This window comes from Colletotrichum navitas (assembly GCF_030913465.1).
Source record: "Colletotrichum navitas strain CBS 125086 chromosome Unknown LY79scaffold_16, whole genome shotgun sequence".
Taxonomy (NCBI): domain Eukaryota; kingdom Fungi; phylum Ascomycota; class Sordariomycetes; order Glomerellales; family Glomerellaceae; genus Colletotrichum; species Colletotrichum navitas.
The window spans coordinates 196,935-220,275 of NW_026850562.1; the positions used below are offsets into that span (position 1 = coordinate 196,935).

At 53.9% G+C, this 23,341-nt stretch overlaps 11 protein-coding genes across 11 annotated transcripts; 5 read left to right on the forward strand and 6 right to left on the reverse strand.

Moving 5' to 3' along the window:
• The first annotated feature begins 678 nt into the window (after positions 1-678).
• LY79DRAFT_107988 (uncharacterized protein) lies at positions 679-1,662 on the forward strand. The gene is made up of 2 exons (XM_060550680.1): positions 679-1,434; positions 1,486-1,662. The coding sequence occupies exons 1-2, from the start codon at positions 923-925 to the stop codon at positions 1,511-1,513; spliced, it is 540 nt and encodes a 179-aa protein (XP_060416299.1). The 5' UTR covers positions 679-922; the 3' UTR covers positions 1,514-1,662.
• A 339-nt stretch (positions 1,663-2,001) lies between these two features.
• On the reverse strand, positions 2,002-3,778 carry LY79DRAFT_668057 (RNA recognition domain-containing protein; the record flags this gene model as incomplete). The annotated part of the gene is made up of 5 exons (XM_060563466.1): positions 2,002-2,201; positions 2,276-2,411; positions 2,479-3,126; positions 3,180-3,275; positions 3,410-3,778. The coding sequence occupies 5 exons, from the start codon at positions 3,776-3,778 to the stop codon at positions 2,002-2,004; spliced, it is 1,449 nt and encodes a 482-aa protein (XP_060416300.1).
• Positions 3,779-5,383: 1,605 nt separating this feature from the next.
• Positions 5,384-5,816, reverse strand: LY79DRAFT_108064 (uncharacterized protein). Its single transcript, XM_060550681.1, has one exon. The coding sequence runs from the start codon at positions 5,721-5,723 to the stop codon at positions 5,466-5,468; it is 258 nt and encodes an 85-aa protein (XP_060416301.1). The 5' UTR covers positions 5,724-5,816; the 3' UTR covers positions 5,384-5,465.
• A 1,821-nt stretch (positions 5,817-7,637) lies between these two features.
• Positions 7,638-8,924, forward strand: LY79DRAFT_588675 (uncharacterized protein; the record flags this gene model as incomplete). The annotated part of the gene is made up of 3 exons (XM_060560945.1): positions 7,638-7,703; positions 7,762-7,902; positions 7,962-8,924. The coding sequence occupies 3 exons, from the start codon at positions 7,638-7,640 to the stop codon at positions 8,922-8,924; spliced, it is 1,170 nt and encodes a 389-aa protein (XP_060416302.1).
• Positions 8,925-9,877: 953 nt separating this feature from the next.
• On the reverse strand, positions 9,878-10,989 carry LY79DRAFT_547180 (uncharacterized protein). Its single transcript, XM_060557298.1, has 2 exons — positions 10,841-10,989; positions 9,878-10,779 (listed from the first exon to the last, which is right to left on the reverse strand). Exon 2 carries the CDS (start codon positions 10,702-10,704, stop codon positions 10,042-10,044), a length of 663 nt encoding a protein of 220 aa, XP_060416303.1. The 5' UTR covers positions 10,705-10,779; positions 10,841-10,989; the 3' UTR covers positions 9,878-10,041.
• Positions 10,835-11,297, reverse strand: LY79DRAFT_668059 (uncharacterized protein; the record flags this gene model as incomplete). Its single annotated transcript, XM_060563467.1, has 2 exons — positions 10,835-11,020; positions 11,082-11,297. 2 exons carry the CDS (start codon positions 11,295-11,297, stop codon positions 10,835-10,837), a joined length of 402 nt encoding a protein of 133 aa, XP_060416304.1.
• A 1,250-nt stretch (positions 11,298-12,547) lies between these two features.
• On the reverse strand, positions 12,548-14,203 carry LY79DRAFT_578061 (ATP-dependent protease La domain-containing protein; the record flags this gene model as incomplete). Its single annotated transcript, XM_060559933.1, has 1 exon — positions 12,548-14,203. The coding sequence occupies one exon, from the start codon at positions 14,201-14,203 to the stop codon at positions 12,548-12,550; it is 1,656 nt and encodes a 551-aa protein (XP_060416305.1).
• Positions 14,204-14,315: 112 nt separating this feature from the next.
• Positions 14,316-15,016, forward strand: LY79DRAFT_108094 (uncharacterized protein). Its single transcript, XM_060550682.1, has one exon. The coding sequence runs from the start codon at positions 14,429-14,431 to the stop codon at positions 14,879-14,881; it is 453 nt and encodes a 150-aa protein (XP_060416306.1). The 5' UTR covers positions 14,316-14,428; the 3' UTR covers positions 14,882-15,016.
• Positions 15,017-15,653: 637 nt separating this feature from the next.
• LY79DRAFT_681496 (uncharacterized protein) lies at positions 15,654-16,530 on the forward strand. The gene has a single exon (XM_060564565.1). The coding sequence runs from the start codon at positions 15,905-15,907 to the stop codon at positions 16,460-16,462; it is 558 nt and encodes a 185-aa protein (XP_060416307.1). The 5' UTR covers positions 15,654-15,904; the 3' UTR covers positions 16,463-16,530.
• Positions 16,531-18,167: 1,637 nt separating this feature from the next.
• LY79DRAFT_668061 (uncharacterized protein) lies at positions 18,168-18,794 on the forward strand (the record flags this gene model as incomplete). Its single annotated transcript, XM_060563468.1, has 2 exons — positions 18,168-18,399; positions 18,610-18,794. The coding sequence occupies 2 exons, from the start codon at positions 18,168-18,170 to the stop codon at positions 18,792-18,794; spliced, it is 417 nt and encodes a 138-aa protein (XP_060416308.1).
• Positions 18,795-19,621: 827 nt separating this feature from the next.
• LY79DRAFT_511383 (insulin-induced protein) lies at positions 19,622-20,823 on the reverse strand (the record flags this gene model as incomplete). Its single annotated transcript, XM_060554260.1, has 2 exons — positions 19,622-20,002; positions 20,059-20,823. The coding sequence occupies 2 exons, from the start codon at positions 20,821-20,823 to the stop codon at positions 19,622-19,624; spliced, it is 1,146 nt and encodes a 381-aa protein (XP_060416309.1).
• Positions 20,824-23,341: the final 2,518 nt, after the last annotated feature.

Consider the following 23,341-nt stretch of genomic DNA (forward strand, 5'->3'; position numbering starts at 1 on the left):
TCCCTGACTCCAACCAAACTCGTCACCGAACCTCAAAAGAAGGACTTCGCGTCACGCAGCCGGCTATGATGATCAGCTAATAAGGCCTAGGAAAGGGACTGTCAACACTTCGCCGCTAAGTCGTCGCCAGAATGAAGCCAAGGTAAATGAATGGAGCCAGGGGTTGAAAACGTAATCGGGTCTCAGCACAAGCGACTCTGGACATACCCCGATGCTGAAGGATGACGGTTCGGAACGGCCTTTCCTTTGAATATCACAGCTACTTGGGCGAACATGCGGCATTCATGAACCACTTTCTGACTCCCTCTCAGGCGGGAGGGTACTCTTATGGAAACCAAGGTTCGATACACTTTGCCTGTGTGTGTTGACACATCGAGCGTGATGCTGAATGCCGTCGTAAACCAACTCCAACCAAAACACCTGACCAAGTCCATGTCAAATCTCTAGGCAAGCACGTCGACGCTCGCTCGTTTGCACGGTAGTATTGCGGCTTGTCGGATCGGGTTCAGTAACAACTCTCCACGAGGGCGACAGGGACATCCGAAATGTCTCCAGCCTCGTCCACTCTCACACCAATTCAGGAGGGGATGGGTCTACCCAAGCCATCCAACGCAGCACCTTGCCACCAAGATCACACGGGCGTGGCCCCCCCTCCATGAACAAATTAGCCGTCCGTTCTGTCACTGCGGAATTCCAACGCTCTCAAGTCGTTCCTCCGGAATCTTGCATGCTAGCACAGCGTAGAAGAAGCTTCGAAGCCCGACCGTCTATGGGTGTGTGCTCTGGTCCCTTACCTCCAACGCCATTCTCACATGCTCGAGACCGACAAGTAAAGGCATCGAACGGGAAGCATACCGCTTGATAAGACATGCGAGGCCAGTCTCCAGAGGCGTCCAATCACCGCCCCTAGCTCGTCAACGATATGCAGCCCGGGTCTTCGCCGCCCTTTGTTTGGCCCTCTCCCGTTAACCAGTCGATCCCCACATACATTTCGTATATCCCCCTCGAGAGGGAGGGCAGCCAGTTGTCCCGTGGTTTTTTTATCGGTACCTCATCAGCCACTATCGTTTCCTTGTCCGTATCCAATGGATCGATACTCCTCCCCCAAACATTCAGCCAGGTCACACATGCACATCAAAGTCAGCTCCATCGACATAGGCTGTTGGGAGAGGGGGGAAGTCTTGGCTGTCTTGCAGTCTCTAAGATTTCTTTTCCTTTTCACGTCGTCGAAGCTTTGGGGGCTGACTTGCCCAAGCAACCAAAATATACCCATCTCCTCTTGTCTCTTTCCCCACCCGCTCCACCACCTCCTTCTTGTCTCTTCGTTCAAGTCATATTTCGTCAAAAATCCGTTGTCTGGTCATGTCTAATGGTGACCCGGGTGCTCGGAAGACCACACGGATGGGAAGAAAAAAAAGTCGTGTCCAAAATAGTGTAAGAGTAGCAGAGAAGAAAAGAAATAGGTCATAACTCATTATCCAACAGATCCGTCATGCTGAAGAGGTATCCATGATAGAACAAAGCAGCAAACTTTTTGTTTTGGCAACGGAACGGCATATCAAAAGTCTGCCTCTGCCCACGACAGGTTGAGAGAAATGACTGCATAAGGAAAATGTTCGTGACTTGTGGGAATCACTAGGCCGTAGAAGAAAGATACGAAGAAGACAAGAGAGAAACGTCTTGGGAAAATGCACATGATGTTCCCTCCACATCGCATTCCCAGTGCTCACACAAGAGAAACCGACATGTGTCCCACATCGCAGATGAAAGGAGAGATTTGAGATAGAGAGACAGACGCCTTGACAGGAAAATGATTTTTTGGGGAAACATGGGAGATGTGTTGGTCATGCCATTTTGCCATCAGAAACATCGGGAAAACTCCACAAAAGCACCCCTAGGACCTTGCAACGCTGTGTGGGTGCTCTCGCACATGGGTACGCTCTTCTCGAGCGGAATGCAACGCTGCACACTCTGGCTCACTGCCAGAGATATGTCATCGGATCAGCCCTGGTATCCAGCGAAGCCGTTGTTGAAGTTCTGTCCCTGGGGACCCTGAGGCCATTGGGCGTTGGGTGGCTGTTGACCACGACCATAGCCTCCTGCGCTCTGCGGTCCGCCGTATCCCATGGGCTGCGCTCCATAACCGGCAGGGGATTGAGCAGCTGGGCCGCCGTAGTTGCCGGGCTGGCCACCGTATTGGCCTGTGCAAAATCGCGTTAGTTCGAAGGGGTGTTTTGCAACAAGTCAGTGTTGGAATTTGGGATCGTGCTCTTACCACCATATTGCGGGAAGTAGGCCGTCGGGGTGCCGGGGTAGCCCGGTCCGGAGGCGCTCTGGGGGCTGTACGCCTGTTGCGAAGGATCAAAGCCGGCCGCGCCGCCTTGAGGGTTCGGGGTCTTGTCCTTGCCCCACTTCACGCAGAAAAAGTCAGTGCTGTGCTCCAAAATCAAAGGAACCCCCCTCTCTGACTAAACTTACGCTGCACTTCAGTGGACGCCCATTAACATTATATCCGTTCATCTGGCAGATAGCCATGGCCGCGCTCTCGTGGCTGTCCATCTTGATGAAAGCAAATCCCCGGTCTGCTTGGAAACGAGATTCGACAACATAACCAAAGTTTTGGAAAAGGGGAACCACGTCGTTTGGCGTGGTATAGGGAGTCAAGTTGCCAACGTAGCAGGTCGTCTGCCATGAGGGCGTTTGAGCAAGAACAACTTCGTAGCTGGCAACGCCGTGAGCCGGGAACTGGTGATGGCCGAAGGGCGTCGTAGGCGTCAGGCCCATAGCCTGCATGGCCTGCTGCTGCGCAATAGACGGCTGGCCCTTCTGGTTTGCCCAGTTGCAGCGGATGGCCCGCGAGCCAAGCCACTCTCCGTCCATGGAGCTCAGGGCCTTCTCGGCGTCCGGGCGGTCTCTGAACGCAACAAAGCCGTATCCGCGGGACCGACCCGTCTTCATGTCCCACATAACACGGGCTTCCGACACGGAGCCAAAGGCGGAGAAGGCTTGGGTGAGGATCTCGTCGTTCACTTCATTACTGAGATCGCCAACAAAGATGTGGAAGTGGTTTGAGGTGTCCTCCTTGCTCGAGGTGTTGGACTGGTATGCCCAGTTGACACGGATTTCCTGGCAAACAGTCAGCTTCAGGGTCGCAATGGCGGGGCGATGCTCTGCCGTACAGATTGGTGCACACGTCTGCCGTTCAAGGTCTGCATGGCGCGCTCAGCCGCACCGGGGTCATCATATTCGACGAAGCCATAGTTGTAGCCCTTAGCCTGTCGATACATGGTCAGCTATATCGCGAATGATACCGGGGGCAGAGAGGTTGCGATGGTTTGGGTGCCGGCTTTTGCCTTGACCGCCAACTGCATCCTTTGGGCCATGGAGAACGGTACTCTCAGGGACGCACATTCTTATCCGGGATGATCTTGACATTCTGAACGTGGCCAGTGGTCTCGAAAATCTGGCGCAGGACGTCCTCGGTGACGCGCTGGTCCAAGCCTCCAACGTACAGCGCACGCTTGTTAGGCTCAGGGGCGGCGCGGCGGCCGAAGCCTCCAGCGCTACCGGGCGACATGACCTTGTCGACGCCAGACATGGGCGAGGTAATAGCAGTCGGGATCGGGTTGGTATTCTGTGGGATATGGAGAGGAGGCGGCGGCATGTGCGCCGGGTTCGCCTGGCCATTCTGACCATTCTCGTAGCCTGGAGCTCCAGCATTCGGCTGGGGAGGGGGCGGCAGCTGCGCCGCATTCGAAGCAGGTCCGTTGTCCGCCATTGTGACTTTTGGTCGATATAAGAGGACGGTCGTGCGACAAAGGTGGATCTCGAAGCTTGAAAAGTTCGGCGTCGTGTACTGGATACCAATAGCGATATTAGAGGGGGGACCAGGCTAGCTTGAGCAAGATAGCTCTAGTCTTGGTCCTGCGAGTGTCCGAAGTGTGCAGCGGTGCGAGTTTGAACGACGAAGCTCGGTGAGCAATGGTCTGGCAGAAGCTAAGTAGCGGAGGAAGGAGGGGCAGAAGCAGTCTTGTTGAAGAAGAGATGCCCCGAGGCTGACGTGACCCTCAACCACTTCGTAGGCAGCAAGCAAACAAGCAAGCAAGCGTCAAAGAGACTAAAGGAGTGGGAGCGAGGAGAAGAAAGGAAAGGGAAAGGGAAAAATAGAGGAGGAAAAAAGGTGACGCGGCACGATGGGAAATTCCTCGTCGAAGCTGGTGTGGTGGACTCGTCTCGACCGAAGGATACCAAGATGTCGAGTCTTGTCTGGTTTGCGATCTGTTCGGAATGGAACGATGTGACTTGACCTTGGACTTGACGTGAAAGAGGGAGACACCGAAAGTCGACAGGAAAAAATGTGGACGTGGGGACGGTACAAGCAGCTAAAAAGCACGTCGACCCAGCGTGACAAGAGAGACGCTTAAGCGGATTGTAGAGACAAGGGGAAGGGCGAATGATAAGAGAGATGCCGAGAGGAAGCTCTAAAGTACCGTCTACTGTGCGGTGCGTGCTGTGCTGTGCTGTACTGTGCTGTGCTGGAGCAGTGTAGATGAGATGACAGGCGCAATAAGAGGAGACGGGAGCTGGAGACGGATGCAGGCGTTGGAAATGATAAGCGGAAGCGAGTACCAAGGAAACAGGCGGGAAAAAGAGGACTGGAACCCCCTGAGAGGAAAAAAAAAAAAGGAATCGCAACAAAACCAGGTCCGGGGAGGAAAGGAGAGAGGAGAGGACGGTTTCCTGACAACTGAGGGAGGAGGAGAACCTGCGATGGGGGTGAGGAGGGGCGGGGAGCAGATGGAAAGAGGGAGAAGGAGGATGGATGAGGGGACATTCATCACGGCATGGCATGGCAAGGCATGGGGAGTTGGCGACGGTGGTGCGAGCCTGAAATTCCTACAGCGCAGCGCACCTGCACTGCAGCTGCAGCTGCACCTGCACCTGCAGCACAAATCAGTCCAATCTAATCCAAAAGCTGAAGCTTCCCGGCCAAGGTACCCTGCCATCTTGCCTCCAAGTATCCGTACATACTGCGCACCTTTGTACCGTCTCGCCGAGCCGCGCCGCTAAAAAATACAAGCCGTTCGTTCGCCAGGCTTACCTCGCCAGCAAAGCAGCAAGGGCAGCCTGTTCGGTGCCCACAGCCGGCCCGGGGCCTTGAGATTGGTCCGCTGGAAGCTCAGTCCTCCTCACAGTCAGGCTCTTGCTTGTCCAGCCGCGCCTCTTCACTGGGTACAGCTGTCCATCACTTCCAGTCGACCAAGGGTAGCGCTACAAGAAAAACGGGCGGCTGTAGCTGATCCCCCGGCAGGAGGGGCACTCCCTCCCCCTTCTCCCCCCTTCTTCGTTTGCTCCCTCTCCCTCTTGCCAGTGGTACTGAGTACTGTGCACATACAAGTCCCAATCATCAGCGCCTAGGCCATCTGTCAAGGACACCTCTCCCGAGGAGGAGCTTCCCGGCTGCGTCAAGGCTTTGGTGGCGTGAGAGGAGAGATGGGATGGCAGCAGGAAAAGGGGTGTTGCTGCAGCACACAAAATGTGCTACCGAATGGATGGGCGCTAATCTTGCTTGGGCAAAGGGCGAAAGCGTGACTAGCACAAGCACAGACAGATGACCGCTGACAACGTGGAGCTTTTCGCGGATTGCACCATGGAAAAAAGGCGATGGGTGAATTAGTTAGATTGAGTCCGGCCAGGTCGGGGGGACGCCGGGCTACTTTCATCAGTACCGTCGCCGAGGCTTCCTAGGGTCGTTGAGCGTCATATCAGAAAGCACTTATGCCTGCATTGAATCCCATACTATCCGTCGGGCCTGGATTACACATACGTAGTACGGTGGGTCGCAAATTCGTCGCAGGAAAACAAGGGCGGCGGCTGCTGACGAGATGAGCTCATCACGAGGTTTAAAATGCACGCTCAAACAATCAAGGCTCGACCCAATGGGTCTCCCTGCCTCGGTGCGGGACAATGGCAGCAAACGCAAAGCTTTATGGAGGTATCCCAAGGCTCATGCAGGAATCAATCATACTTAACCCCTATCGGCGTAGAACCGATGGCCGTACAAAGACGCCCTCAATTAATCGACGGACCAGAATCTTGGAAGCGCAAGGTTACCTACCTACTCGACTGCCACTATTGTGCAGTGCCCGGGTATCGCGACAGCACGCCCCCTCAGCCTGTTGCACTCAATCAATCGGTAGCAGAGTATAGTAACCTAACTCGGAACTCGTACCGACCCCAAAAGGCAACGTGATTGATCGCTACGGAATTGGCATCCAGTCCCATGTCACCGGGCTTGACATTTGCCCTTTCGGTCATCTCGCGGTCACTGTTTGTTTTCCCCTTCTTACCAGGCCACTTAGCTTGAAGTGACCCCCGGCATGCATAACAAGCCCCCTCCAAGACGACTGGAGATGCAAGCATTGGGCACCAGCCGGTTGGATTACGATACCCTCAGTTGCAGGACAGCCAATTTCCCGGGAAGAGAACTCCCAGCATACGGATGGGACGAACGCTTTTCCAAGCCTCAACCCGCTGATGCCGGGTTAGGGTTACCCATACCTCCCGCAGTGGGCTTGGCCCTTGTCTTCCGTTTTCGCAACAACGGTTTTCCGCGAAGTCGAGGGAAGTGTATTCTTAATCCGGAATAGCCCCATAGACTAACTTTTGAATAATCGCTGGCGCAAGACAGCATGTCTCCTTACGTCAATTGGGGGTCCAGTGTCGTCCGTGTGGAAGACGGATGCAAAGCACTAGCTGAAGGGTTTTATCGGGCTGATGCTGGCTGTGTTGAACCAACTTTTACTGTGTAATGCACAGCTGGATTTCCAAGTCAGCCAAAAACGCCCTCCTCAATTACCTTCGTCCCAAGAATTCCACGTTGTAGTGATCTGATGCATGGGAGGAAAGATGGAGCTACAACAGAAAGCGAACCAGTAACAGAGAAGGGGAAAACCCGCCCTACCATTGCCGCGTGCTGGCACCTGTTGCTCGTCTTCCATTCACGCCCATACCGTGTGCTGAGTGCGGGGTTGCTTGCGTATGGGGGGGACGTGTGTCACAGTGCGTCCTGTTTGGCGCCAGAAGCTGTGATTTTGAAGGTGGCGGGAACTGAATGTGGCAGAACACACTTCCATTGGTTGAGCCTGAGGTTGCAGCCTCTTGGCCTCCGCACAGCACTCAAAGCCTCTTTTCTGGTCGCTCAAGGTACGTACTTCCTTGCTTGCTTGGTCGGACTTGGATGCTGGGCTGCTGCTTCAGACGACCACGACCTCAAACACCATCTTTTGCAGTTGATGGAATCGTTGTTATTGTGCCATTGAGACAATCGGTTAATCCGTCATTTGCACCAAGCCAGATTCACATCCGGCTTGTACTTCTCGGGATGAATAGAAGTTACTAGCCAGGCTCTCATTCACCGCTCACACAGCCTGCAACTTGCACTTCACTGTCTTTCTACTCTTTCACACCCTACAAGCCGGCTGTACTGCCCCTGTGCATCGGTTAACCTATTCACATCTCGGCAGCAGCCTATCCCTTGATACTGGTCTTCAATTGACACTGTATTTGCATACTGCAATCGCCCAGTCCTCATCTACAGCCCTCAACCACACTGCCACAGGCCTCCTTCCGCGGCCATGGCAAACTCGAAGCCGGCTGACGCCGACTCTGCAGACGCCCTACATGGGATCATTAACGATGTGGTTTGTGTGCCCGCGCCAAACCAGAACCAATAAATCCATGTCTGACTTATACTCGCAGCTCATCCAAACAGGCAAGGCACTGAGGTCGCGCAGTAAGGAGGGCAGATCTCAGATGCAGGCTCAGATCTCGCTACAAACCAAGATTCCGGAGCTCATCGACACATTTCACTGGAAGCTGGATGATCTCGAGAGCGAGATAGTGAGTTGCTCTATTGTGGGCTAACTCTGTTGTGACATTAGGACTGACACCGGCGGCAGATGAGAGCAAAGGCGGCGTTGCAGAGAGACCTGGACCGGTTCCGGCAACAACGACAGCCCGTGGACCAGCCTGCGCCGATAGAGGCGCAGACTAAATCTCCCATCGCCATCGACCTCGACTCCTCGTCTCGGGAAATGTCCCCCGAAAGCAAGGTCGAGGTCACGGAGGCTATGGGCCCGCACCGGGTCCCCGCTGAACCGAGTGCAGCTCCATCGATGGCCCCGTTCCCCGACATGGGCGTCAGCTTTCAGCCACAGCCGGAGCCCGCACAACCGGTGAAGCAGGAGACAACCTCGGCGCCGCCGGCTATGATGGCGCCCATGGGCGAAGTCAAGTCGGAGTCGAAGCCCACCCCGCCGGCCTCACAACCTCAACCCTCGGGCGCCCCAGAGGCGCCGATGGACGACTTGTTCGGCCTTGATAGCGGTGCCGGTGACGGCACCGACGCGGGTGGCGGCAACGAAACGAACAACTCCGGTTTCCACTTCACCGACATGACCTTCAGCCTAGCGCCCGCCAATAACGACTCGCAGCCGCAACCTCGGGCGCAAGAAGCGCCAATGGACATATCGTTCGGCTCGGGCGAGATGGGCGGCGACCTCCTGTCTCTCGACAACCTACTCCCTCCGGATAGCAACACCACAAAGCAGGAACCGGGGGCCGGAGTTGGAGCTGCATCTGCGCCTCCCGCGGCCGCTGCCGCTACCGCAACCGCCGGTGCCGCGGCGCCCCCGGCAGCAGCCGACCAGCAGAAGCCGGTTGAGGCCAAGATGGAGCGTCAGGACTCTAGCCTGGACGACTTGTTCGCTCTCGACGGCAGCACGGGCATGGATGACATGGAACTCGATATGAACTTGGGCGGTGAAGGTGGGGGTGGCAACAACTTTGATGACATGATGTTCTTCGACGACACGGAAATGGAGCACGGCAAGTTCGACGAGGACTTCTTTCAGATCCCGTAGGCTAGGAGGGGGGGATAGGGCGAATCGGGCTCACCGTGCAGCCCACGGGCTTTGGCATTTACGTGCCGGGATCAGCATACCCGGTCATTTTTTGGGCGTCTAGATGGTGAGACGGGGACAAAGTTTCCGTCTTTTTGGGTATGGTCTGGAGGCTTTTGGCGATAATATCGGCTCTCTCGGTTCAGTATACCTTCGAATAAATCAATTTAACTACTCATATAATAAGCCATCGAAAGTCCGTGTTGGCTCGTTCGAGAACACATCCAAGTAGATGCGATGTTTTTCTGCTATTGTTTGCCGATTCAAAGCTGTCGTTCTGATGTACGTCCTGCTTGCCTCTGGCTATATATTCCTGCTAGGAAATGCGGTCACTCTATCGAATGGCCCAGAACCAGTCAACATGGTCTAACCGGTTTTTGTCAGCTCGCATATGTTTTGCGTTGTGCACGGGGAACCGAGGCGATGATATCGCCATGTTCAAACCCGAGCGCAACCCCCCCCCCCTCCATAGTCTAAAGAAACGCAGTATCACAGCGGCAAAACCAACTGTCCGCCCACAGTGTCAATGGTTTTCATTCCATTTTGCTTCGACTTTGTGGTTCAGAGAAGTGCTTGACTTGCTCGGCAAGTCGACACGGAGGCGCTCCATTACCGTCTGGGCGTGATCTCTCAATCTACCACTATTTCCCAAATTCTGGTTCTTCCCTCCTCCAGCGATCAATGAAGTACCATATTTCTATCCATAACAGGTTTACGTAAAGGCGCATGTGATATATATGTCGCAATATGTTTCCTGAGAAGTCGATGCGCGTGGCACAACTTTTGCCTGTATCATGCCGAGTGCATGTAGCACTTATACTTGCGATACCTCTTGTGCAAAACCTGACAGTCATGACATGACGGACGGTCTTAAAATGCGACTGAGAAAACCACGCGCATTTTCAGTGTTAGAGCCGCAAGGATAAATGTCAGCATTGGTATTGCTATCAACTGTCGTCATGGTCACCACCTGTAGTAGGTAATGGTTTTGTGGTATCTAGGCAACTCGTCTACGTGGTTGACTCTCGCGCGGCCCACTCCTCAAGCTTCCTCGATTTTATTCTCGTCCTCAGGAACCTCAATATATATACTTCGGGTTCTGGGCAACTTCCGGTAGAACTCCATTTGAAGACGTCTGTCTTGCTCTCAACTTTCGACTTCGGGCTCCTCTGCACACAATGCCAGATCGATCAGACTGGCCAATGCGATCATCCCCGTACACGTCGAGGTTTGAGCGCGTTAATGCTTCCTGTAACTGGCTACCTGTGGCAGGTTTGTCCATGGCGTAGTTCGGATTGCAGTGTGTACCAAGCTGGAATATGTATGTATTGAGTCTTTGGACCTTCTCAACCAGGATGGCGTTTGTGTCAACGTATCCATGCTCCCCGCAAAATTTGAGGTTTCCATGATCAGCAGAAGCGCCCAAGCCACTGATCATAGCCCTCTCTTCTGAGCCTGCAGATAATGACATTTGGAAGTGTAGAACACTTGCGTTGCGCAGTCTTCTCCAATCATTGCCGTCAGAGCTGATGTTAAAGTATCTGATTGGGTCTGGTAACAATTTTCCTGGGAGATTTTCAGAGTAAAGTAAACGATTCAGGAGCGGCCAGCTGAAGTGAATGATGATGCTCAGAGACTGAAAGGAGGTACAGTGGGTAAGAAGCGTCGCGGCTGACTGAAATAAGTTGGGGGATCTGTAACCGTCCCAATTGTGTGCCGAGTACTCAATCTTGCGAATCATGGCGCGACGGGCCGGAGATAACGCTGCTAGGAAAGTGATCAAACTTGAACAGCACTCAAACCCGAATGTGTTTTCCTGCACAGTCATCAGCAAAAGCCCACCCTCGTAACTTGCGCGAGGGGGGGGACACTTATACCCGGTAAAAGTCGGGGCGACTTAGTAGCTCCTCGTAGAACCCCCGGCAGGTCAGAAGCAGGCTGGTGAAAGCCTTCGTGGCGGTTTTGCTTCCATGGAACTTGTTCGCCCGTGCTTCAACCTGGACAGGCCAAATTTGACCCTCCTCTATAACGGCCAAGGCGTAAATCATCTGGCGTACCTATATCATATGGAAGCGTTAGTCCCCATAACCTCCCGGAGCCTTGTTTTTCGACATGTACCTCAATCGGAAGACGGTGGAAATAGTCCTCTCCCGGAACTTTCTGTGTCAACTGGAGTAGCATCGTCGTCTCCTTTTCTGTCCCATGTTCAGCATCGTCCCCAGCGTCCCCTCCGGCATCATCACTGGCATCATCAATTATCTCTGTTGTGTTCTTGCCCTTGACTTTAGTGGTCGCGATCTTCTTAGCCTTGACCTTCTTGCGTCTTGACGCCATCTTGTACGTAACGTTTTGTGCGTACTTGTCTTGAGTAGTATCAGAGGAAACAAGTGGGTGTGTGGTGGAGGAGGATGCCCACCACCATGCAGAGGAAGGTCATGGGACTCAGTGGTGTTTTGTGTGAATGCGGGGTTGCAGTGGTCTGGCGAAGAGCGAGATTTAGGAGTTGAAGAAGGTACTTTTTAAATTTCGTAGGCAAGAGCCAGGTCTTCCTGTGGTGTGAGAAGCTAGAAATCGGCGGAAGGTGCACCCCGGATAGGCAAGAAGGCAATAGAGAGGAAGGAAGGCAATAGATATGAAAGGCGAAGATTGGTTGAGTCGGGAGGGTCATTAACTCGATACTAAAGACAACAAAGGGCAGGAAGGTGGGTGATTGCCTGCCCTTTCGAGTTCACTTGATGCATCAGTCCTGGCACAACTACATGATGGATTGCCACGCAATCTCAAGCCGATAGTATTGCATGGGAGATCATCGAATTCAGGGCCACTCTACCAGCTTGCACAGTTCCTCTGACTTACGCCAACTGATGTTGATAATATTTGGTTTACGAGACACGTCATGTTTGTTTCTGCTTGTTAGCCATCGCCCTAGAGTCGTTCATATGTGTTTCCATGTACTCTGCATTCTGAATGACATAGTGCTAGAAAGGCATCTGCCATACTCTTATATTCTCGTGGCAATCGCTTACTTGTAATCATGCACTGACACTTGTGGACTTGTAAGAACGGTTTCATGGATTCTTCATTCGACATGGCTGTCTAGCATACTTACATAACCCAATTTGGTATCTGTATCATATCATAATGTTATGCCGCGAAGGATGCCTGATGTATGCCCAATGCCGCCATGTAAATGCAAACATGTGTGACCCGACTACCATCACACTCCGATGACGAGGGAGATCCCGTAGGAAAAGCGTGCCCTGGTCGGCTGCCATCTCCACCTCGCCTGGCTGTCACTCCGAGACCTGCCGCGTTTGCCCCGAGTGCCCGTAGCTGAGCTAGTCCCCGGCATCAGAAGATCCTGCAGTCTGAGAGGGACCTGAGCGGCCGTCAACAAGGGCACCCCCTAAGAGTCTCTGCATCTTAGCCCGTCTGTTTCCATTGTCTAATAACAAGCAAACCGGGAACAGCAGCACCTCCCGCACTGATACCCCTCAAGTGGGATGTACGGAGAGGCGTTGGAAATGATGCGGACAAGCTCCAAACGGGACAAAATAACGGGGAAAAGCTCTGGCGCGGAGCACTCACCAACTGCTAGACTCCCACTCCAAGATCCAGCCGCAGCAAATCTTGAGTCTCTCTCGGACGCTTCTTGTTTCGAGCAGCTTGTACTTCTCGTACTCCTTAGCGGGCAGAATGCTGGCAAACCACCACGGGAAGAGCGCCGGATCGTTAGGACACTCTCCATATATCGTCAACATTCGTTGTGCCAGCCAGGGCACGCTTTGTTGTCGCATCCTTTCGACGAACGACACACCAAAGGACAGGAGTTCACTCGTCGGCATTTTTGCGAGGTCTTCGGAGGTCGTCATGGGTGGTCCTGACGTTGTCGAATCCTCGCTCTGGTGTGTGGCGGCACTATCGAACCTCTCTAGAGCATGTTGTGTTTCGTTTGCCTCGAGGTCTTCCTCCTCCGCGATGGAAATGTCATCAAGTCGTTCGATTTTGCCCACCAGATACCCATCCAGTATTCCATGTCTCGTAATTCTGAAACGGGAGACGCCAATCGTCTCGATGAGACTTCTGCCATCCGCAAAGTATTCGGCGTTAACAATACGTAACAACGTTCCGTATTCCACGAAATGTGTGTCGTTGGCGGTCCTCGGCCGCTGTGGCAGCACCATGCCGAATGTTCTGTCGCCTTCCAAGGCGCGGCGAATCATCAACCGATAGCGTGGCTCAAATACGTGAAGAAATGTTGGCATCATAGGAAACGACAAGGTGCAGACAAAGATGGGAATATCAAACTCGCGATGTCTGTTGAGTGCCTCGGCAGCCAAAGCATCTCCTCTTGTGAGGACGGCATCGGCCCAAAATGTCTCAATGATGGTCTTGAGATATTCATTCGAAGGGCAGGATTCCCGGTAAAGCAGAGGGCTGACCGACAAGCCCCGTCGGCAAATAGGACAGTATGATGAGTGATCCAAGACTCGATGAAGGCAAGAGCGACAGAACGTATGGCCGCACACGGTGGTTAAGGGATCATAGAACAAGGCGTAGCAGACCTGGCAGTCCATTTCTGTCCGTACCGACTCTTTGACTTTGAGAAAAGTCTTGTTATCGATGGCGGCGGCTTCATCTCCGAAAGAAGATACCTCCGCAAATGAGACGTTGGAGTCGTAGCCCAACTCACCCGAATCCGCCAGCGTGTAAACGGCGACCAGCGGACCCCCCTTGACAACTCTGGACGTCGTCTCGTCCTCAAAGTTGATGCCCGCCTGCTCATTGCTTGGGCGTTGTATAATGACATGCGTGGAGATCTCGGCCGTCGTTACGGTCTCTCTCGCCTTTTCCATCTCGTCCTTGAAATTGTTGACTGCCTTGGTGAGAATGACATCGACGCCACAGTCACCTACAGCATGATTTCGACCGCATTCCTGGTAGGGACACTCGAAGCCCTGTAACCTATTTGGCGTGGCGGGATAGGATATGTATTCTCGAGCGTGGGTCTCAGGGAGACATTGTTTGCAGAGGCTTCGGCCGCATGGCAGCGTAACGGGCTCTTGGAGGGGACGGTTGCATTTCCGACATTGAATCAGGCGGACGACGTCCCGTACTTGGTCGCCCAACAACGGGCGTTCGGCAGTACCATGGTCCCTTTCGTCCTCGGCTTCGTGCGCCGGGTTGGACGTCAAGGCCGATGGTCTGCTCTCGACGACCCGCGGTTGGTCGGAGGACATGAAGTCACCTCCAGCTTCGGTGCTGGCGCGGGTAGCGGGTTTTGGTAGGTTTACTCGGGTCGGCTTGTATCCTCGTCACTTGGGCTTTAGGAGGGTGGAGCTTCCTTCTTCTTGTTTGTACGCGTGGTGGATATTGTTGGAAGGTTCGGGTATCTATGTGAGTCGTTGCCAAGGTTGAGGAGTGCACGACGATGAATATTTTCGAGGGGCCGCTGAGATGTATGTATGGTCCAACAAGGAAGGAGGGACGGGGGAATAGCGACCAGGGGTCATATATGCGGGATCACCAGAGCTGCAGAGGTTCCAGAAGCGAGCGGATCTCATGATGCGCCTGGACGAGATCAAAAGCGGACAGGTGAAGGAACGCAGGCAGAGCTAGTAGACCGAGGGCCGGAGCTAGAAGCTGGAGAAATAGCAGGACGGGTGTACCAGGCGAGTGCCCGTCGCATAGGAAGGGTACCTTTGGGGTGGGAGGGTATCGATGGAGGAGAGCCGCTGGCAGGCGTCATACATTTAACGTCCTGTTACCAATCCGCTGGGCATTTGGGCGGGTTAGGAGGGGCGCTTCGGGGATGGTGTGGCCGTGCAATGAGGTCAATGAAATCAAGGGGAAAAAAGAGAAAGAGCAGGCGGCGACTGCGCAGGACACGGGGAAACACACCAGCAAGCAACAGTTAAGACACTGGGGGACGGGAAAGCAGCAAGAGAGCCGCCCCCGGACAGCGCCAGGCCCGGCGGACCATGTCGATATTCCCAAGGTTGTGTCAAGTACCGGTACTTCCGACACCAGGAGTCGCGGCAGGCGACGACGCATGGGCAGACTTTCCCAGGTGCCCTGGACGGGGCCCCTTGCGTCTAGGCGAAAATAGGCTTAGCGGCCTGTTGTCAGTAGCCTGATCCTAGCCTTGTGACGACACCGTGGAGGGGAAGAACAACTGAACAAGAGGTACGAAGGGATCAATTTGGGTACGTACAAACCAGCTGGACTAACAAGGCGATGGTTTGTAAAAAGTTTACTCTTCCTAGCGGTGAATTTAGCAGACCTTCGTGACTTGTTAAGAGTAAGTGCTGCTTGTTATGTGGTTTCCAGTGTAGTCGCTGGGAACCCTCCGTATTTTGTGGAGCAGGCTTCGCGTTTCTCGACACGGGGACACCACTTCCACGCATGCCTTTACGCAAGTAGGACGGCAACTGCACTTGTTCGGTTTTGCCAATGTCTAAATGAAACCCAGTTCAATTGAACACGTCCCTTTTGTCCCGAGCAAGCGCTTACTGTACCAACTCGCTGCTAAGTGGGTTCTGCGTTGGGCTGCCTGTCGCAAAGTACTGATCAGTGGTATAACGTATGACGCAATCGGACGTCCAGCGGCCCCCTCATTTGACTTCGCTGCAGGCTCGTGGAGATGCACTCAATAAGGCGGCGCTTACCTCAGCAGCGCCTGAGAGCTATGGGCCACGTGATGTGCGGGAAACGGTCCGTCTCCGTGGTTTTGGTACTACAAGCCAGGAGGGGGGGCATTGCCTTATTCCCTCTTGTAGGTTAACTACTGCAACTGGTTTGTCTCCTTCTTTCTTTCCTCAGTTGTTGCGCAACAAGGGTTCGATAAATGCAAGGGGATCTATATCCTAACCAACAAATCTCTGACGGACCGCCGGGCTGTCCATTACGCGGTATTGTGGCCTGGCCGTAGCTAGATCTCGATGCGAGCGAGCCCCAGGACCCTGACATCAGCACCTCAACATGCTTCATCTGTGCCGACAAGTACCGCGACATTGGGTGTACCGCTCGGCGGCGCTCGGCGGACGCCTCTCCTGTTCCATCAGGGAGCAGCAGGAGGCAGCAATATGGCCGAGGCCCGTATTCCCACACAATCCTGCCTTCTCCCCTTACCACCTCGAGTCGGACGAAATGTGAAGATGGGGCCTCTGGAAGTGATTGCAGCTGATTATATCGATCCCGCTCGATTCCTATGTGGCCAGCAATCGGCGCTAGCTGCTGCACGCACGCCAAAAACGGTGCAAACACGTTCCGGGCAAGCCAGGGTCCAGCGCTTTTTCAGCGCCCTGTTCGCTGCGGCGTCCACCCAGATGCACGGCGAGTCCAAGATCCAGTGCGTCATGACTACGATACCTTCCGCCCCTGCCCGTCGTCGTCCTCGCACTTTGTACCTTCCATCACTCACGTCAATCCTTGGATCCCGTCCCAAGGCAATCCCCGTTGTCCCGACTCGCCTGGCAACCTCGCAAGCGCGAGCCTGACTCTTTCCTTTCGAGCTAATGTGTCTCGGATCTAATCGCCATCTGCAACAAGACTACCGTATCCTCTGACTTAACTGAAAAACCGCATAGACCATACGCTAGACCCCTTGTAGAAAGCGGTCAATCTATTTCTACACACACCCACCCATGTAACCCTAACCCTTGCCGCCAAACTTGCTGCTTACGTAAATGACTCCCTGTATTTGCCACATCTAGATCCCTGTTTCTGCCACCACGCCAGCCCCTTTTCAGCAGCCCGCGGTCTGTGCGGATTTTCAGTTAAGTCAGAGGATACGGTATTTGTATTTGGTCAGCGCGACTCGCGTTTGGCTCTGTTCCTATTCTCCAAGAACCCTAGATCCAATGGTCACCATGCTCGGCCGAAACTGATCGTAGCACCCAGACAACAGCAGTATTTACGCGCATGACGCCCAGTAATGATCTTGAGCCACCCAGCCTCTCCATCTTTGACTTGTTCGAGCTTTTGTGGTGGCGCAAAGTTCTGATATAGACAATCAGCTATCAAGCTTTGTTCAGCACGACACATTTGAGGACGTTGGGCACCACACGTAGCTAACTGTTTCGCCGCGTCTTAACTAGACTCGCAGCCTCGAATCCATTCCCAGTAGCGTTTTTGTCGTTGCGTCTATGCCCCCGGAGCGGGGCTTTATTCTATCTCACCATTTCAGCCTCATGCGCACGTCCTCGAGCGTCGATAGGTGGGATAAACACCGTTTCCGTGCTAATTCGTGCAGGATCGCCCGCTTCATACCAGCCTCCAAGGTTGATCTCCGAAAGCTTGCATGCTTCGAACAGAATAGAGCAATGTCTCGGTCCGAACACTAGTTATCCTCCTTGACATGTTTTGTTCCCAAGTACCAAGTGTCAGGGTTTCTAAAGAGGGGGGAGAAAAGGGAAACATCGGGGGTCTGTGCTGTGGCTGTTGATGTTCGACACGAGATTCCATGGCACTGTGTTTCTGTCCATCAATTCAGAGCCCTTCTTTATTGTGTTGAGTATTGGGCATGATACCTGTACTGTGTTTTTCCGACCGTACTTATCATTGTGTACCTGTGCGACCTGAAAAGGGACCGCCTTGGATACGTACCTCAATGATGTTCGGCACGGAATCCGTGCAGTCACATAATGCTCATCATAATGATGGTCTACCTATACAATAGATAGGTAGGTATTCGCCGGAGTAGATCTTCGGTTCTGTGTCAGCCATCCAGCCAGCCCCCGAACCCCTCTGTTAAACTAGGTACCTAGTCTACCAGATTTCGCCATTACGACCCCACCCGGTCCCTCTAAAAACACAACCTAATTCGAGTGAAGCTGTGGCTTGATCTTTGCCCAGTCGATGGAACATGCCGCAATAACACGGCAACGCGTTCCCTACCCTTGCATACCCTCACCGACTTCTCACAGTTGAGAAGATTTTCCGTGTAGTGGTTTATTCGAAAATAGACAGGAGACTTTTGGATTTTTGTTTTCTATCTCACGATTCTTCCTATATCCCTTCTTACCTACTACTATCTTACTGACCGACCCTCATCGCGTTTAGCTTCGTGCTGCCAGCTCTTCCAGCCAAAGTATTGATTATTCCAACAAACTTAATATCAACTCATTTTACCCGGTTCTCCTGCCTGTTACTTTCCAGTTCCTGCCAGACTGCTCATTCTTGGTGTTTGGAAACGCAGCCGAGATGACCTCCAGTCTCCCGCCCCCCGAGTTACGAGCCGCCATCACTGAGAAACTCTCCGAGCTCATCGCCGCCCTCGAGGCCCACCCGGCCTGGATCCCGCCGAATCCCCACAGGGGTCTCTTTCACGTCTGGGACTTTGTTAGCCGCTCCCGTTACATTATGACCGAGCTCGACCACATCAGGGACGGCGAGCCGGTGCAGCACCCGGAGCAGATCCCGCGGCAGAAAAAAGGTTAGGATTCCACCCGCACCCGTACCCGCACCGTGCACCCCGCTCCCGGCGCCGGACGCCGTATGCGTACCCCGCCCTCGCGGGCCAGGCCGGCCCTGGACACATGCGAGGGTTTGACGGAGGAAGATAGGGAAGCAGAAAAAGAAAAAGGAAAAAAAGAAAAAGAGAAAAAGGAAAGCCGGTCTTGTTAACTGACATGGGGAATCCCAGGCCGAACCGGTCCCGAAGCTGCCGCCGAGTCCTTCTCCGACGTGTGCGGGCGATCCGTCGCCGTCAACGAGATGGTCAGCAACCCGAGGCTTCTCACCATGATGGGCCTCCCGCAGGTAGACTATGGCAGCGGCATCGTCGCCAAGGCGCAGGCCGTCGTCGATGCTATTGGCCAGGGCCATTGAAGGGGTGTGCATCGCCGGCCGAACGGGGACGGACACACTGTTTTGATTAGAAATGTTTACACGCCACGATATCTTCCGCAGGAAAGACGGAGACGAGCACGAAATGAAACATGAAGGGAAAAAAAAAGAAGCACAAAATTGAAACACAACAACAGTCATGGTAGAAGAATGCGGAAAGGCCAGGGAGGGGGAAAGTGGAAAGGAAAGGAAAGGAAAGGGGATAAAGAGTAAATAACGCTCTTGGGAGGGTGTTTCCCACCGTAAAAGGAAATGTCTAGTTACGAATTGAACGTGAGTATACACAGGGGGTCAAATGGATGGATAGGCAAGCAGCGGCTTTTTGTCATAGAATGCCAGCCATGTGTAATGAAGGACGGGGCTGCACCTCACTGACCCAAGAATGGAAAATAGAGTACACGAGTGACTGCGCGCGAACGCAGGCTGCCGGAAAGGGTGGGGAAACATGCGAGTCGCGGGTTAATTTCACCGAGCCACATAAAGCAGCAACATTGAGGCAGCAGCCTCGAAGCCCCCAAGGCTTTTGTTGGTCGAGTTATACGAGAAAGCAGAGATGGCGAGTTTTGAAGACAGCCACTGGATAATCCAGCGGATCTATAGCGCCAGAGTCTTATTCCGCTGTTCCATAAGAAATACAGCTGCACGTTCGACAACGTCCGTTATCCGAGTGTTCCTGTTCATTTGGGTATGCCCTCCTTTTCCTCTCTCTCTCGTCCAAGAACTTTGTTGTCCCGCCAAAAGCAACCTATTTTATGGTCTAAAACCACAGTCCTCAAACAAGTGAACCGTTGATACGTGAAAGCCATCTCTCATCTGATGCCGGCCCATCGTCCACGTGCGGTGGCCGACTTATTCAACGCCAATCGCCTGCCAATGTTGCCAAAGCAGACACAGCTGCAGAACAGAACGCTCAACATCCAAATGCCCGTCTCGATGGTTTCCTGGCTGGCGAGACCCCCAAGAGTGATAGGGTCCGAGTAGGCCCTCTCCGACTCGTTGCGGTAGGTTAGGGATGACGGCGTTGGCATTATGTCGGGGTTGATGCCCATCAGCATCGCTGACCCGGCAAGGCCGACAGCCGCCGAAAGGAGGAAACCGGGTTTCGAGCGGTCAATCAGGTACCACAGAAACGGGTTGACCAGTGCCAGCGTGAGAGATACTTGCATAGTTGATGCCCAAGGAAGCTTGCGCTGCTCGCTGTTAGATCCTTGACACCCCATGTCATCTGTGTGGAAGAGCGACTTACTATGGCAAAAACGATGCCGACGAATGCGCCTATGCTGCGGACGACCAGGGCCCAGTCCTTTACCGGACTGGTGTCTTCTGGCGAGGTGCCAACCTCTTCTTCCTTTCCAAAGGTATCCTCCCAAACGCCATCGAACCAAGGGAGGAGGCCACCCAGGGCCACTCCAAACAAGCCCCACACCGTCAGATATTGCCAGTCGTAACCGGGCTTGATCATGCTTTCGACTTGGAAGGAAGAGAACCTATGCTCGTTCTGCAGTCGTGTGACCATCAAGCCGTATCCCATACCGATCAAAAAGAGTAGTGCGGCTCGAGAGATGGTGAAAAGTGCAGTGACGGCGGTCGACGGCGAGGGGGTGTTGCCTCCATTGTGATACGACGACCGCCGGCGCATCGGGCTCGAGCGGTCCTTCATGAGCTCAAAAGTTGTATCGTCGACACTCGCCCGCTTGACTGGTGTCTGGGCCCCATTTCCCCACGGGGTCTCTGTCTCGTCGCGGTCGTTGTAGCAGCGATCCTTCCCATAAGACGTTGGGGAGTATATGCCGAACAGCGTCGAGGCCGTTAAGTTCAACACAGACTGAGCCCGTGGTATGGAACCGGATTCCGAGGACGTCGCCTGGCCATTGTGCAGTCTAGACAGGTCGATCTCGGGGTTGGGACTAGGCGGGGACGAATCGTCCTCTGGAGGGGTCAGGCTCTTGTAACTGAAGTCGAATGGCCGGCGCGGGATGGGCCGTATAAGACGGGGGCCGTCGTCAGACATTATGCTGCCTCGGATCGATCTCGTGGGCAGACAGGTAGAGGAGACTGACGGAGGCTATGGGACAGAAGGATTAGGGATCTAGCTGATGAGCGTATGTGTAATGGGGGAATTGGATGAGAGATGTACCGACGTCAAGGGACGCAAAAGCACAGGTACGAGGGCGTCCGCGATGTTGTATGTCTATGTAGCGGAACAAATTACCCCCGCAAACGTCCTTGTGACAGGTTTGTTGTCGCCACAGCTGAGTTCAGACGAGGAGGTAAGCGTCTCGCTTCACGTGGGCCACGGAACAGCCTCAAGCTAGTGTTGGACGAAGGAATTGGGACGAACAGCGGCGGAGAATCGAGACTTCTACAAGTTGCAGCTGCGTAGACGAGTTGCAGCTGCGTAGAGGCTTTAAGATATCCAGTCCAGGGTTGAGAAACTGTTGGGAAGATTCAACGAGCTGACTACGGGGCACGAGAGGTCAAGCTCGGGAGAGCTGGTCCAGGACAACCCCGGTCAAGGTTCTCGTGGGTGAGAAGAGCGGAGTGGAGGGATGGGACGAGGGGGAAAAAGACCAATCAATATGCAATAGATAGGGACCAATCAAGGGTACCTTTGGTAATGCGACGAAAATGGGCATGCGTTAGGGCGAGGGGAATGAAGAAGGAGGAAGCGGCGGTAGCATCATCTCTCAGAGGTCAGTTCGCCGTGGCTTGCTAGTGTCTGCGACAGCGAGGACAGCATGAATGGTCTGGTCTGGTCTGGTGTGTACAGGCCGTGTGTGCGTAAGTGCGTGCGTCGGAGGGAGTATGGGTGTACGAGATGTGCGGCAAGTACTACTGGCGGGACTCGATGATGGAGGCAAGGAAGAGGAGGGGGGCGGAGGACGACGACCGGAGGCGACGGTAAAGCAAATGCGGACAACGGGCGAGAAAGAGGGGATCTCAGCGCGACGGTGGTGTGGTCTCTGCGTCGTGTGACTTGAGGGGGGTGAGCCAGTAACGGCCGTCGAATTGGACGCGGACGAGACGGAGAGGACGGAGAGAGGGGGGAAAAGAGAGAGAGAGAGAGAGAGAGAAATGCGAGAGACGGGTCCGAGAAATCTGGCAGGAAAGCGAGAAGAGGGGAGCTGCATCAAAAGGGATGGATGGGAAACATTCACATGTCGGAACCTGCACGTTTTACCATTTACTATGTAGGTACGGAGTACCTCGAACAGCTGTGTGAACATGATGGGGACCTACCCATGTCTGCTTCCCTTACCGCCGCCACCTCTTTCGTCGATGCAGTTACTCCGTACACTTCACTTGGTTGCATTAGAGATACTATACTTCGTGCTGTACAACACTTTGCATTGCTCTCTCCACAACTCTGTATGCACATGCATTGCGCTTGCCATTGACTGGCCCGCTGAGAAAAAGATTCTCTCCCCGTTACCACATAATCAGACCAATAGGCTTGTCGAAAATTCAGCTCTGCATTTGCACCTGTTGAGGACAGGCATATGGGTCGAAGCTACCTGAGGTAGGCACCCGCACCTAAGTACCTAGTTTTACACTACGGGGTCGTAGTCGCACTGCATGCAATAGGATTTTCTCCCTAATGGAGCCACATGACTGGTTGCCCGCCAAATTCGGCTGTTAAAATGACTTTCTTGGCCTGCTGATTCGCCGCTACCCCACAATCTGCCCGCCCCGGTTTTACTCTCCTTCGGCTCCCCTCCTTGGGCCACTGCCGTCTCCTCTTCTCACATCGTACCTGACCGACGCGCTGCAGCTTCACATATGGGGACTTCCAACCTCCTCCGTCTCCGCGCGACGTCTTGTGACTGCGACTGCGACGGCATGACATCCGGAATTTCGCCTCTCTTGCATGGGTCCTGAGAACCGCCGGTACGACCCTGAAACTGTGAGGGTTCACGTTTGCATCGTCTTAGCAGCCTATGCAAAGTACGATGCTCCAGGGAGAGAGAGAAAGGAGGAGAGGTGGGAAACTCTTTGGCGGTTTGCGACCAGTCCACGTATTCAACCATGGGTTCCTGGCCTATTTTTCCTTTCTTTTCCAAAGGGACAAGGGGAAGAATGCTGGGACCAGAGAACCCAAGCCTTGTGGTTTTACTAGGTATCTTTCGAGTCTATCGTAGCACGCGTCAGGGCGATAGCTTCCTGTCGGGGTCCAATGTCTCGCAGCTCTCCCCCTTTGAGATCACTTGTCGCTCATTCGCCCTAGGCTGCCGCCTCACTTGCAGCCTTCGAGGGAGACACACGGACGGACGCGGGACTCGGGCACAGACTGAGGCCCTAGACATCACACTAGGCGACGCCTCTCTTCTCAACCTCAGCCAAAGACTGCCGCGCTCGTGTCTGTGTTTCTTCTGAGCCCTATGTCTTTCCTGCGTCTCCCTGGCTGCGTTCTCACAGCCACACCGTCGAAACCTTGGAGAATGACGGACCCTTGGCCTTCACCCCGCCAAGACGTGCCTGGATGCAAAAGAGCGCGCGTTCGAAAAAGACACAACTGGGGATTGGCATGT